The 15,357-nt window shown below is 54.0% G+C and overlaps 1 protein-coding gene across 1 annotated transcript; it reads right to left on the bottom strand.

Annotated features, from left to right (window-relative positions):
• Nucleotides 1-3,679: 3,679 nt before the first annotated feature.
• On the bottom strand, nucleotides 3,680-14,596 carry Ism2 (isthmin 2). The gene is made up of 6 exons (XM_077800110.1): nucleotides 14,453-14,596; nucleotides 9,173-9,412; nucleotides 7,409-7,739; nucleotides 5,528-5,668; nucleotides 5,196-5,279; nucleotides 3,680-4,197 (listed from the first exon to the last, which is right to left on the bottom strand). The coding sequence occupies exons 1-6, from the start codon at nucleotides 14,594-14,596 to the stop codon at nucleotides 3,680-3,682; spliced, it is 1,458 nt and encodes a 485-aa protein (XP_077656236.1).
• Nucleotides 14,597-15,357: the final 761 nt, after the last annotated feature.

Here is a 15,357-nt window from a genome sequence, read left to right as displayed (position 1 = left end):
TTGCCTCCTAGGGCACCCAAAGAGAGGCCATTTGATTAAAAAAAAATCAAACAAACTTGGGCTCCAGCTTGAGTCAAATCAATGGGCTCCTCCTAACAAACCATTAACAAAAAACTGGAGCCCTTTTAAAAGCCTAGCTAGAAAATTACCAGTTCCAGAATACTTACAGGAAAATGGGGAGAGATCACAACAGACTCAGTAACAATTCTCACCCCTAGTACTGAAGGCTCTTCAATTCTTATCACTTACCACTTTAATTCTTACCTTGTGCACCAGTTGGCCAATTGAGCCTAAAAGGCAGGGCGTCACACTAATGCCAGCAGCTCGGGAGGCTGAGGCAGGAGGATCACGGCGAGTTCAAAGCCAGCCTCAGCAAGTGAGGTCCTGTCTCTAAATAAAATACAAAATAAGGCTGGGGATGTGGCTCAGTGGCCTAATGCCCCTGAGTTCAATTCCTGATACCCCAAAAAAAATAAATAAAAAAAAGAAGAATGCCACTAATAATAAAACCATGGACTTGTTTTGAACAGCAAATGTTTCACTTCCTAACCCATTGGGCAAATCATCTTGCCTGTGAAATGGGTATAAGCACCTTATGAATGCTTCAGGATGATTAATGTAGAAGTACTGATAACTGGTGGCATTTAGCTTAAACCTGAAATGATATTTCAAAATGCTAATTTAGACCAAATTGCAAATACTAGGCCAACAGTCCTCCAAGACTAAAAACCACCTGGGGGAACCTATTGAATATAGAAAAGCAGACGCCACCTAGAAGTTCTTTAGCAGATAAGGGGTATGACCCATGAACTTGCACTTTTTTTTAAAGAGAGATAATTTTTAATATTTATTTTTTTAGTTCTCGGCGGACACAATATCTTTGTTTGTATGTGGTGCTGAGGATCAAACCCGGGCCACACGCATGCCAGGCGAGCGCGCTACCGCTTGAGCCACATCCCCAGCCCCATGAACTTGCATTTTAGTATCTCAGGAGATCCTGATTTCTGATGCATTCTTTTGAAGTACCTCAACATGTGAGGAAAATCTAGATGTAAGCAAAGGTGCCCACCAGGGACCTTTGTGAATAGTGGAGCAAAAGACCTGAAATATCCTATCTTCTAGGAGAGGGAAGTCAGCAGCTCTGACGGTTTTTACTGTTGGTTGTTTTATTGTTGTTTAGAGTAGTAGGGATTGAAGCCAGGGATACTCTACCACTGAGCTACATCCCCAGATCTTTTGGAGACAGGGTCTCACTAAATTGCCCAGGCTGGCCTTGAACTTGCAATCCTCCTGCCTCAACTTCACACGTACCTAGGATTACAGGTGTATGCCACTACACCTGGCTCTGTTGGTTGTTTTAGACCCTAGTAAGAATTCAGTTTGATCAATCTTGCCTAGCCTGGGTCCTTTTTGAGGCAAACCCAAGGGGGAAAGACTTGGCAAACCATCTAGGCATCTGGGGCAGCAGTTAAGTAGATGGTATTCATGCTGGATGTTTGACCAGGGATGAGCCCCAGTGTCGGGGACTGGAAGAACTGCTGGTCAAGTCGGTGAGGTTTTCTCGTTTCTGGGCCTTCTCCTGGCCCTGATAGAAACTATTCCTAAATTCTCTCTTTACCAGTTTCAATGATCCCTTCATCGGTGCTTCTCCTACCACACAGGTGTTCCTTCAGCCTACAGCCACCTGCGCGGAGTTTCTTTCTTCTTTGCATAGCTTGAATAAACTATTGCATGGCTGACCCACGCCCCAGCCCCTCAAGGCTTCTCTCCTTGTTCCACCCCACTTTTGTTTATCTTCTCTCATTTATGGCCTAACATAGTAACAGTTGTCACTTGAATAGTAGATTTTAAGTGGGGCTACCTAAATCCAATTTGAGTAATAGTCAACTACTAGGTATTAATTAAAACTAGTGTGTTTAAGTGCCAAGATAAATTCTATTAGAAAGGAGGTGTCTACACAGTTCCTGACAGACTCTGGGATGTCTCCACCTTGTTCTTTTTTTTTTTTTTTTTTTTGAAAGAGAGAATTTTAATTTTTTTTTTTTTTTTCAGTTTTTGGTGGACACAACATCTTTGTCTGTATGTGGTGCTGAGGATCGAATCCGGGCTGCACGAATGCCAGGTGAGCGTGCTACCGCTTGAGCCACATCCCCAGCACTCCACCTTGTTCTTTAAAAAATAAAATTTTCTGCCAAGAAAATTAAAACAAGCTAGGCACAGTGGCACACAGCAAGACCCTATCAAAAAAAAAAAAAAAAGTAAAACATACTTGCATTAGTCTTATGGAACTTGACTCCCATGCGGTGACCGGAAATACTGCCTTCTCTGACCTTCTAATATTCTAGATGCACCAGAGTATTTTTAGGTTGTAGTTCAAGACCAGATTAATAAACTTAACTCGGAATAAGATGGTCACTGGAAACACCTGGTTCCCTGAGCATCTCCAAGTGGTAGTTCTGGACGTGCCTTCCTTGACTGTACCTCCTGACATCTCTCTCTACTTCCCCAAATGTCAGGGGTAACAGTGGAATATCTGGTAAATATACCAACTAAGGCAGCAAACACCTCTCATTTTCAAGTGTATTCCTTTGGGTAACTTTGGTGGGATCCCCCTCCCACCGCAGCTAATTACTTGAAGAAGCAGGACAACTTCCCCACGGCGTAAATGCAGTTTACCTGTGTGACCAAAGTGGAGAGGGAATGTGCCTCTGAGGTCTAGCCAGCTCCTGGTCAGTCTCATTTGCAGCCCTTTGCAAGCGTGAGCCAGATAACAATGTCTCCAGTTTAGCTCTGCATCCTCGGCACTGCGCCTGTCCAGTAAAGAAGCTGGCTGTGGCTGGGGAATTACAAACACCACCCCCATGGGAGGTTGGCTTGGGCTATAAGCACAGTTTCTTTACAGCCCTTTTCTAAGCCCAGTCCACAGATCATTTCATTAGACAGAATTTGAAAATAAAGTGCTTTATTGCTGAGAATCCCAGAAAGCCAGCCTCAGGGCAGCTGTCTGGGGTGGAGGCTTAAGTCTCCCACCTCTTGTGAACAGGGAGAGTTGGAACTCACGGAAGTGTGGTCTGGGGAAGAAGGGGAGACTGGGAAGAGGCATGAGGTGTGCTGAGACCTTAGGCACATCTCCTCCCAACTCTGAACTCAGTGCATTCAGTGATATCGCCAGGAACTTCAAAGGGGCCATTGGTGGGAGTGTTTACACCACAGAAATTACCCAAGTGCTACCAATCAGGGCTCTTTCCCTGCCAGATTGCTCATTCATAATCACTCCAGGCACATGGCACCCTCCTGGACCCATCTCAAGTTCTGAGAGGGAGAAAAACCAGTAGCCAGGCTGGGACAGTTCCTCCCAGCAAGCAGGTGGGACCGAGGGCCAGGACACATGGTATGCACGCATTTCCATCACACACCCAGGTGCCCTGAAGCCTGGACTCCTTCCCCGCCCCCTAGGTCCTAGATCCCTTCAACCTTCTCCTCAAACCCCCGGGACACCTAGGTCCCTGACCTGCCTTGGAGTCACAAGCAGAAGGCCTGCAGCACCAGACTGGCCTTACAGGATGACCGCTAGCACTCACCCGGTCTGGGAAGGGGTGGGGTGAGGGGCTTGAAAGGGACTTTTTGCAGCTCAGCAGCCCCCAGCTGCCCCCTGCAGCATCTGTCCGGCAGCCCCTCATCAGTACTCCTTGGCCTCCTGCAACTGGGCCAGATACTCCTCCTCAGGGGGGTTGTCCGCGCAGGCCCGGCCATTGTTGGGGGGCCGCACAGCATGGTAACGGCTCCAGTCCCCCTTACACAGGATCCAGGGCAGCTTGTCCACCTTGAAGTGCAGCTCAGGTGAGAAGTCCGTGCTGACAAGGTCCGGGGCCCCGGCGCCCTTGCCACGGGTCAGCAGCCGGCTGCCCTCGTCGTAGCAGCAGTGCTGGGCGGCCAGCGTGCTGCTGCCCCCCGACAGCAGCGAGCGCAGGCAGAAACGCGCCGTGGGCTGGTAGACGTCCAGGCGCTCGTGTGGGCCACTGGCGTCCCTCCACCGGAAGCTGCGGCCCTGGTGCTCGTCCTGCAGGCTCACGGCACTATCCACGGCCTCCAGCGGGTAGGCACACGGGCAGCTGGGCAGGTCCCGCAGCACCTGGCTCACGTACTTGTCTAGGAACTCGCTCTTGCAGTTCAGCCACTTCTCACAGCTGTCCACATCTGCAGAGGGCAAAGAGGGGCAAGAGGTCAGCTGGTCAGAGGGTTGACCATCCGATGGTGGAGTGAGGGCTGATCAAAAGTCCAGGCCCCAGCTGGCACCAAAGGCAGGGACAGTTTAGGGGAAGAAGTGGAAGGACCCCAACTAGACCTGGGGCAGACAAGGCTACCCCACACCAACTTGAAACATGAAGTTAAGAGGCAGTCGCTCAGAATGCACTGCCTTTCTCAGGCTCTGACTTAGCGAGTCACTTTGCCCTTCTGGGCATCCTAAAGTCCCTTCTGTCTGCGCTGCCCTCCTCCCAGTTCTCTCCCTGGGAAAGTGTGGCCTGTGATTCGGGCCATACAGAATGAGATGCCCCTTCCTCTCTGCTCTGCAGCACTGTGTTCTGCTCATGCTGGTGATGTGTTTCCAACCATGAGACCAGAGCTCTTTGAGGGCAGAAACCAGACCTTTAGGATTCCTTAGTGGCAGCTCAGTGCCAGATGCAGGATTCAAGCTTCAGGGTGCTGAGCACAGCCTCGTCAGCATGGTGGCCTGTCTTCCTTGCGGGTGCAGGTGAGACTAAGGAGTGTGCTCGAGGAAGCATCATCTGCCCCCAGCTTCCCAGAAAGAGTGTTCCTGATGTTGTGGACATGGACCCACCTTCCCAGATGGAGTCTGCCCCAGAACCTCCAAAGAGAGACCAGAAAGAAGTCCGAGGATCCCTGTGCCATCCTGTTGCTAGGAAAGACGTAAGCCCCGCCCCACCTGCCATGATCTCTAAGCTCTCTGGCTGTCATTAAGACCTTCTTACCAGCAGGGACATCAGTGTGGGGGAGGCCAATGGGCCTGCTTCATAAATGCTGTGGCCCCTTCCTGGGGACACAAACCATCCACTGGAGGATGCACTCATAGCCTCAGTAGATGAAGGCCAGGTTCCTGCCCTGCAGTAATGTACCACCCTCCCCAGAGAGGTTCTGCACCATCCCCCAGGGGCAAGGCCTAGCACACCACTGACCTGGGCCAAGCAAGTCCGTAGCATTGTGGGCCAGGGGCTGCCGCCCCTCGCTGGGAAAGCCCAAGTTGTCCTTGTTCTCAGCGCCTTTGGGAAAAGAGGAGGCCAGGCTGGTGGCGCCCCCGGGCACCTCTGTGCTCCCGATGGGGAAGCCCAGCCCTCACCAGGCTCTCGGTGCTCACAGAAGCTGGGACAGGCCTGGGACAGGACCACCATATTTGTGAGCTTCCTGCATTCCCAAGACCACCCCCAAAACCCCCCACATTCCCAGGTGACAAGACCCATAGTCTAAGCCATACCAGCCACTCCTATGCAGGGGCTAGGGCCAGTCTCACCAGGGCAGGGGGGCAAATCACAGGTACGGGTCTGGGTGGCAGTGCAGGCATAGCCACAGGCCCGAGTCCTCTGCTGGCTGCCGCGGCTGCAGTTCCCAGTGCAGGGAGACCAGGGGCTCCACTCCTCCTGAAGCTCGTAGTCTGGGTCAAGGCAGGGAGAGGGTGAGTGCACACAGCCTGCAGAGGTTCCTGGTGCAAATCAGCAGTGGGCTGGCCTTCCTCAGCTGGATAAGCCTGTGCCAGAGCACCCGGCCTAGTGGATGGAGCGTGGGCTTGCCCACTCCCTTCGCTGGGAACCCTTGTACAGTGAACAACCTGTAAAGATCTATCAGGTGGCCCTAGGGGGACGGTACAAACCCCTGCCATTCCCTCTGTGCCAACACAGAAATGAATAAGAAAATCTCCCTGGGGCTGGAAGCCACCTGACCACTATGTGCATGACCTCAGGAAAGTTCTACACCTCTGAGCTAGAAGGGTTTTTTGTTTGTTTGTTTTTTGGTACCAGGGATTGAATCCAGGGGCACCTAACCACTGAGCCACATCCTCAGCCCTATTTGTATTTTATTTTTGAGACAGGGTCTCGCTAAGTTGCTGAGTCTGGCCTGGAACTTGCAATCCTCCTGTCTCAGCCTCACAAGTCACTAGGATTACAGGAGTGTGCCACCATATCCAGCTGAACTAGTTTTTATGTCAATCAAATCCAAGGGTTATAATACTTCCTTGGCACTGTGGTTATTAAAGAATATCCCTGCTGCATGTTCGGACCCACACGGGGTCTGAAGGAGCTCAGTCACACTGGCTGGGCCTGAGAACTGGGGCTGTCTCTAGGACCTAAAAGGACTAGGTTCTCTAATGGCTTCCTGGGCAGCCTGAACAGCCTGGCACCAAGAGTCTGAGGAAAATGAATGTCATAAAAGCAAAAGCCATGAAAACTCTGTGACCTTACAATATTTTGAAAAATTGCGAAGAGCCTGTCATGACTTAGTTCCAGTCACTGGCACCTTGGTCCAATGACAAGGCCTCCCGGGGCTCTAGGGGAAACTGCTGAGACTGTGCATAAAACACATCTGCCCCCAGTGGAAACCAGAACCACAATATTCAAAAATAAAAATTGTTATCATGGGCTGAGCACATGCCTGTCATCCCAGCTGCTCAGGAGGCTTGAGACAGGAGGATTGAGAGTTCAAAGTCAGCCTCAGCAAAAGAGAGGTGCTAAGCAACTCAGTGAGACCCTGACTCTAAATATACTACAAAATAGGGCTGGGGATGTGGCTCCGTGGTCAAGTCCCCCTGAGTTCAATCCTCAGTAATGCCCCAGTACCAAAAAATATTTATCATGGGAGGTTAAAAGTGTTAGGAATCTCTTGTCTTTTTGTAATAAAAAGAGCCAGGGCATGGTTCACTATATGCTGGTGCTTTATGTACATTAGCTCGTTTAACACTCTTTCCAACCATCCCGACGTAGTAAAGCCTACATGGCTCTCGATTTCACAGGGGAGGGAACTCAGGCACAGTGAGCCTAAGTAACTTGCCCAAGGTGGGTCATTCAGCAGAGCCAGGATTCAAACCCACACTGGAAATAAAGTTGACGGTGAGTGGTGAGGTTTATATTTCTCACTTGGTTGGAAACCAATGGATCCGAGTACACACATTAACAAATGTCTTTCTCCTCGGGCCGTTGAGAGGGGTGAATGTTGGGAAAACCACAACCACTTCCCAGGCTGTGGGGAACAGCACTTTTGAGAAGATGATGGTGTTTGTACAGGGCCTAAGCTGCTGGCCTCCCAGCTCCTCCTGCCTGGAGGACCCAGGCCCTGTCCCCGACCCCCACCCCGACCTCGAGAGGCGGCAGCCTAGAGATGCCAAGCCGGCAGTGCTCACCATAGCTGTCGAGCTCCCTGAAGGACCAGCCATCTGTGGCCCCACCAGACCAAGGCACCTCATCCTCGTCGGCATCCTCCTGGTCCCCGCCCTCACTGTACTCGGAAAGGTAATCCTCCTCTTCCTCTCCCACCTCCTTCTCTTCCCCTGGGGCTCTGTCCCTGAAGCCAGTGTCCCCTTCCTCATCTTCCAGGTAGCTCCAGAAGAGGGGCCAGAAGAGCTCTTTGGTGGGCATCTGGCTGGGGGCATCCTGGGGCCAGCGATGACTGGGCTCGGCCAGCAAGTCCATCTCCACCTCAGCCTGGGGGTCCTTTACCACCTCGATGGTCACCTGCAGGCAGACAAAGCACCGAGAGAAAGGGCTCAGAGCAGACTCCAAGGAAAGGGGAGGTGACAGGGCCAGCCCCAGAGGCCAGAAGCCCAACCTTGCCTCCAAACCAGCTCTCTTCTCCCTCTGACCATGGCCTCTCGGGAACATGGGGAAGAGCCCAGGACACTCTGTGCAGACATGCTGTGCGTCAGAACCACCTGGAGCTTCCGGACTCCCAGAGCCCACATATGGATGTAACTGCTCTGGGGTGAGGACAGGCACGGCAGTTCTAGCAAGTGCCAGGGCTGAGACCAACGAGTTTAAGAGAAGCTGGCTCTGAATTCTGGCTCTGCTCAAGCAGGCTGCCTGGCCTCAGGGACCGAGAACAGCACGGGGGCTTCCAAGTCCTCAGGGCAGGGTCAGAAAGTGAGAGCGCTGGCTTCAGATCCCCGAGGGCTGCCCTCAGGAGGAGCTCTCACCATACTGTGCGTGGGAGAGAAGTAAAACTCACTCATGCGAAACTGAACTTGAAAACATTAGTTGGGGCTACTGCAAAGTAAAAGGAGGTCACTGAACAAAACCTGTGGGGAAAAAACAGCACAGTATAAGAAGAAAATGAGCCCGTCCCGGTGGCCCATGCCTATCATCCCAGGGGTTCGGGAGGCTGAGGCAGGAGGATCGCGAGTTCAAAGCCAGCTTCAGCAACTCAGCGAGACCCTGTCTCTAAATAAAATATAAAAAAGGGCTGGGGATGTGGCTCAGTGGTTGAGCACCCCTGAGTTCAATCCCCATCTCCACTACCAAAAAATAAATAAATAAATAAGCACTTTAAAACGATTTTAGAATGCGATGTTTCTACACTTTAGTGGTCTGTCCCCTAAACTCTTTTGGTGAACGTGTTTTGCAGATTGTGGCTGATATTAAAAACATGCAGAATTATGATCCTCAAAGATTCAGGACAGGCTGAGACAGTGGAATACGTAGCCGGAATTCTGCCAGCCTCGCCCGTTTCCTCTCCTAGAACACCCTCTGGTGGCAGTCCCGATGATGCCAGTCACCCAACTCTGTACTGCAGGGGCCTCCAGGAAGGCCCTGGAGGAAGAGGCTGGGACTGGCTGGGGAGCAGACCTCCACGCCCTTTCCAAGAAGCCTCCCCCACATCCCCAGAACCTCCTGCAGTGGACAAAGCATTTCCCACTCATTCAGACATTACCAGGACAGTGCTATCTGTCCCTTGCTATGGCACAGGGGACAAGAGTCTGAGAGCCAAAAGACTTGCCCAAAGTCCACAGAAAGGGGCAGGCACTCTCCCCACACCCCAAGGGGAGGGCTTGGGCATGCGCCTCTGTCTCCACACAGGAACCCCCTCCCCTATGCACTGCAGGGTGGGGCGAGCCGCCAGCCCAGCTCCTCTCCAGGTGTCCACTGGCCAATGGCCCTTCTGGGGCTCTCACCTGGATGTTGGGGTTCCGGGTGCCCAGGTCTGTGTTGGCCATTCCTGGCAGTTTCTGCAGCTCCAATAGCAAGGGACTGTCCTCCAGGGTCTTGGGAGAGGTGGCCTTGCCTGGGGTCCAGGCTGTTGGCTCTGGGAGAGTCTGGCACCTGTGCTGGCATGGCCCTGCCTGCAGGTGGGTTCCAGGGAGCAGTGGTATCTCCTCTTCTCCAGGAGAGTTGAGATCTGGGGAAGCAGAGGCCTAGGGAGAGACGGAAGGTGGAGTGACTGAGGTCAGGGTGCACCCCACATGGACCCAGGACATGCCAGTCAGGGGGATTCGGGAGCTCCAGGCTCTGACCACACCACCCGCTCACCCTGGGACTTAACTCCGTCTGGAGTGCACATATGGAAAGTGGATCTAACCACTGCCTGCTTTAATGGTCCCAGCAGACAAATGAGGTGCAGCAGGTCGGACCGCGGATTGTATCCACAAAACACTTTGACAACTGATGCCAACTTGAGGCGGGAAAGGAGCATCAGCATGGTCCCACCTCCTTGTTTTGCAGGTGAAAATGAATAGTAAAGAGCTAAGCTAGGGGGTCCAAACTGCTGTCTGCAGACCACTCCCCTTCAAATCCTCGCCACCCCATTCCTGCCTCAGGCTCTCAGAAGTCAGAGCAGGAAGGCCTCCAGGGATGGGCTCCCTGGCCACTGGCTCCTGCCAGAGCTGGCCACAGGACGGCTGCATTCCTCCGCATCTCCAACCACAGTGACCTCTCTCCTCCTGCCCCTGGTCCTACTCCAGGATGCTCGCATGGCTTCCGTAGGCCAGGCCATGCACTCTGTGACACTGCAGGTGGGAGGCTGAGCACACCCCTGCCCACCCAGGGGCCTTGTCAGTCCAGCTCCTTGCTCTCACTGACTCTTCTCTCGAAAGGCTGGAAAAAATAGATTCTGACCTTCTCTTTCCCCTGCTGACCTCCCCTTTGGGGACTCCAGTCACCTGGCTGCAAGGCTCCTATATAGAACACCTGTCTCAGAGCAGCCACGGGTCCTCGTGCCTGGGCCTGAAGGCCCTCGCTGAGTCAAAGTACTGGTCTAGCCAGCATGGACGGAGCAGTCGGGTGGGGAGGGAGAGTGATGGAACAGCTGGACCCTCTGCTGACCAATTCTGGAGGCCATCCCCCAGTGTGGCCCTCCTGGCTGCTCTCACCCACAATTCCACCAAAGCCCGACCTGTCCCTGGGACTTTGCTCAGTGGTTCGACCTTCTGCAGTGTCTAGGGCTGAAGAAGGTGGTCTCAGGGCTTAGGAACTCGGGGACAGCAGCCTTTCTGGCTGTTCCGGAGACCCTCACCACAGGCAGGCAGTGGCAAAGCAGTGGTTCTCGTCTGGGCACAGCCAGCAACGTCATAAGATGTGTGTGGATGTCACAACCGGAGAGGGGTTCTACTAGCACCTGTGGGCAGAGGCCAGGGACACGACCATAGATGCTACAACTCCCAGGACAGCCCACGCCAAGAATTCTCCAGCCTGGAAGAAGTTAATAGTGCTGTCCCTAAGAAACCCTGCTCCGGAGTCAACTGCCTCCGTCTGAGTTCTGACCTGTGGGGCACTAGCCGGGGACATAACCTTTGTGAGCTGAGCCTAGCCCCTGCTATCTGGTAGATGTCCAGGCTGGTCATTTCCACCCCTCTCTACTCCCTCCCCTCCTGGTTCCCCAGCTGGACCAAAGGATGAGCAGAGGTTAGAGAAGCCCTGGTTCCCAAGTCCAAGCCTCCCCTGCTGCCCTTCCTCCCTGGATCTGCTCCTAGCGCCTCCTGCTCTGTAGAGAAGCCCTCAGGAAGTGGCAAGGGACAGGGGACCATCCCATCTTGAAGTGGTTCCCTGAGACAAGGATTCAAATGCAGGTGTTCACTTTGGAAGGGGATCCTAGGAGACACCAGCAGGGGAGGGTCACCGCTAATAAAGTTTGTCTAGGAAGCCAGCAAACATGGCGGGCAGCTGGGGTTCAAGGCTTCTGGGCGCCTCTCTGAGCCATGGTTATGGCTGTGCCCCAGAGGGGAGGGAGTTGGGGTACTGATCCACCAACTCCGCTTGTGAAGGATGTGGGGTGGGGGAGAGGATTTGCTTCGCAGGCAGCTCAGGCTGGCCATGGGCCAGCAGGGCATGGACAGTTCTGAGCAGACCTCTGCCAATAAAAGCCCTCAGCAAGTGAACACTGGCCGCAGGAAGTGAGGCCTGGGATGATGAGAGCAGAGCACCCGAGAGCCGACCCGTAACCAGGCCCCAGGCTTGGGCTGGGCTACCCATCTGTCACTTCCTCCAACTATAATGCACATTCTGCACAGGCAGGAAGTTGTCTGCTTTGCTCACTGTGTTCTCAGCACCTAGTACAGTGCCTGGTATGTTATAGCTCAAAAATAAATAAATAAATAAACAAACTGTGAGTACATGAACAGACACCAACCCTACAGGGAGACTGTCTTCAGGTTACAGCTGTGAAAGCTCTGGGAAGGTGAGGGACTTAGGTAAGGTTACAATAACAGAGCCGGGATTCAAACTCGGTTTTGCCTGTTCTCATCCCCCTGCACGCTACACACACATGCACTCATAGTGCCACCCTCATGCGGGACCTCCCTCTGCATTCACAGGCGTTTCCTCCCTCCCTCCCTCCTTCCCTCTTTCCTTCCTTTCTGCCTCAGGCTCCCAAGTTACTAGGATTACAGGCGGCGGGGTGTGTCCCCACGACTTCACGGGGCCTTTCACTTTCATCGTCTGGTTTGGCAGCTGAATGTTGTGGTAACAAATCCATATGGCCTGGGTTCAAGTCCCGACTCGTACACTTACCAGCTATAAGTAACCTCGGGCAGGTCACGCGATTCCCTCTGTAAATCAGGGAATTGGCGGTTGCTGAGAGGGTTGCTGAGTTAGAGCAAGGCCTTGCCCATGGTAACAAATGCTACCTAGACAGACAGTTCTCAGAGCGGAGAGAGGAGAGAGAAGGAACCGCTTTCTGGCCTGGCACTGGGTTAGTTCTTTGCATTTTATTCAGGTCAGAAGACACCCCCACACCCTGCTCCGCTGATGCAGAATCTCCCAGCAGCCCAGAGCACACCCTGCTGAGACACGCCACAGGGCACCCTGTGTGGATCTTTATGGTGACAGGCCTGGCTCCCATTGAAGCTTCTCTGTCTTGATGTTTTCATCTGGGAAATTGGGATGATGCTTATGTTGAAATGATGTGACAATAAATGAATGTCATATTGACTAAGTCATACCGCCTCTGTGAGGCCCAGAGAGAGCTGACACCCTGCTGCTTTGAGATGGGGTGGGTGAGGCTCTTAAGCTTCTCATAAGGACCTCGGGGCTGGTAGGTCCTTCCTGACGCCCCACCGGAGTCTCTACAACAGCTGTCTGCATTCCCTCAACAGGACCGTTCTAACCAGCACCTCTGATGTAAAACCACAGACTTGTGGAGCATCATCAGAGCCGGACAGGACCGTGGGGATGACTTATCCCCTCTTTAAATGTGAGAAAAGCATTCAAGGTGAGTCACACATGCATCATTCCCAACTTGCCAAAACCAGGCCTTCGGGCCCTATGCTCTGTGTCTGTTTTTCCTTCACAGCACTAATTTGCTTTTTAGGTGTTTTTGAGGACTCTGCCAGGCCCTGTCCTGGGACTGAGGATATGAGTTTAGCTCTGAAATAACTCATTCTCTAGGCTGGTCTCCATGGGGGCAGATTTGGCAAACACGCTGAAAATAATTACAATACAAAGCAATAAGTGCTAAAATAGAAAATATAAGCCAAGTGATCAGAAGCAATGCCAATTTAACTAATTTTATCACCACTGTCATCTCCACGCAGGAGGTGGGACTGGCCAGAGGTCTCTGAATTTGTCTGAAGCAGTGGTTCCCGACAATGGGCGGGGGTGCGTATGTCCCTCAGGAAGTCTTTGGCAATGTCTGGCCCTGTAGTAGGGGCCAGGGATGTGGCAAAGCATCCTACAATGCACAGGACAGCAGCCCCTATGACCAAGAATTATAGTTTCCAGGATGACAGCACAGGCAGGTTTGAGAAATCCTGGAATACAAGGATGTAAATAAGTCTTAGCTGGGTGCAGTGGCGCACGCCTGCAACCACAGCTACTTGGGAGGCTGAGGCAGGAGGATGGCAAGTTTAAGGCCAACCCTAGCAATTTAGCCAGACTGAGTCTCAAAATATAAAAGGGTCAGGGATGTAGCTCAGTGACAGAGCACCCTTGGGTTGGGTTAGGACAATGGTTTGTGATAACTAAGGAACATAGAACACAAACAGTATATCTGTATTAAAGTTTCATAGGGATTGATGGGAACACAGAAAAAAATCAAGAAGTCTCCAAATGAGAACAAACCACTGGTCTACAGACCAGCTTGTCCCTTTCTTTCTCATGGTTCTGGAGGCTGCAGCAGAGGGACAATAGGAGCATGGCGGAGCTCATTCCTCTCGCATGCTCACCACCTCCTACATCTCTGGGCCCCTCACTGTCCTCATCTTGAAAATGGGGAGAGCACTCTGGCCTCCTTTCAGAACAGCTCAGGTCATGGAAGGACCCAGGACCCAGGACCACCTCCCACTCAGGCCCATTTCTGTATGGAAGTCTCTGTGGGAATATATGTCAGACATCTCTGGGTTGGAAACAGAGGTCTTGACAGACCATCGTTTCTCTCCATGGGCCAATGCCATCTTCCATCTCATTCCTTAGCCCCAAGACCAACCCACAGGTCACCCCAAAGTGCCCACACTGTCTTAGTAAGCACTTAATATAGAAGTCCCTGGCGCACTGGCACGCAGCAAGTTGGAGAACCCCACGACCTATCTCAGCTTGCCTCAATTCACACTCAAATCCTTGGAGGATTCGAATCAAGAGATTGCACCAAGGGGGCCACTTGATCCTTTAAACCTCAACAACCGCAGCCCACCACTCTGCAAAGCAGAGCCCCGAGTTCTTCTCACTCCTGGTGGGACTCCTCTACGAACAAGTGAGCATCAGGACAGAGTGGCTGCGGGTTAGGTTCGCTCAGGGTGAGCAAAATGTGGGCACTGCTGCAGACAGAAATGCAGCCTGGCCATCCATGGGCCCGCTGCACTCTGCACAGAAGTGAACTTTCTCCCCAGGCTGGCCAGCTCTCGGCCACACGCGGGTAATGGGGGCAGCTGAAGTTCAGCGCACCTGGCCATTACCCGGTGCCCGCGGGGCGCCTCTGCCCCTCTCCCCGCGCAGTCAGAGCCCGGGACCCCGCGCCCTGCGCTCACCTCCGCCAGCCGCGCGTGGCTCCCGGGCTGGGGGCCGCGGCTCCGAGACTTCCTCAGGGGCACCCCTCGGCCCGCGGCCAGCAGCGCCGCCAGCATCACGGCGCCGAGCAGGAGTCCCGCCCGCCGCCCGAGGACTCGACGCATCGTCTCGCTCCGAGGCTGCGCTGCCCCGCGCCGGGCGCGCCTGTTCGCGCCCCGCCTCGCCTGCTCCGGGGCGGCTCGGGGGCGCGCGGGCGGCGGCGCGCAGCTTGCACGCCCTCGGGCCCGAGCGCGGGAGTGGGCGCCCGCCCTGCCCTGGGGGTCAGCGCACCGCGGTGTCCCCTGTCCTCCGCGGAGGGGGCCTCTCGGCGTTAGCGGACTCGTCCTGGTGCTGCCGGCGGCCCCCTTTGATCTGGGCGCCTCCCCGCCCTCAGTCCCCGCCGCGGTCGCCATCGCGGCCCCAAGCGAATTCCTGTTCGGGGGAAGTTGCCGCCCGCCGCCACGCGCTCTCCAGCCCCGCGCCGCTCCTCGAGCGGGAAGGGTCGGGCGCCACCTCCCGCCTCCCCGACGGCGCTCCCACGGGGACAGGGACCCGCAGACCTGGCGCGCGCTCCACGCCCCTGACCAGTCGGCGAGTGCGGGTCTTCAGGTCCTGGGCAGACGTGATTTGTGCACAGGTTCGCCTGGGACGGGAGCCTGAAGTCCCTCTTGCGAGGCTCTTCCAACTCTGGTGCCTGACGCAGAGCCCCGGCACCTGCCATCCCCGCACCCCGTGTCCTCGGAGTTCTCAGAGCACTTTTAAGACTAGGAGACATTCGAGACCTAGGTGTGAGGGTAAAGTCCCAGAAGGACAGCAAGGAGGGACGCTTGAGGGGAGTGATCAGATGACCCCGCTCTGCAGCTGGGTGTCCCCGCCCGCTGTCCTG

Source organism: Urocitellus parryii, chromosome 6 (assembly GCF_045843805.1).
Source record: "Urocitellus parryii isolate mUroPar1 chromosome 6, mUroPar1.hap1, whole genome shotgun sequence".
Lineage (NCBI taxonomy): Eukaryota > Metazoa > Chordata > Mammalia > Rodentia > Sciuridae > Urocitellus > Urocitellus parryii.
This window is presented reverse-complemented; position numbering and strand designations above follow the sequence as displayed.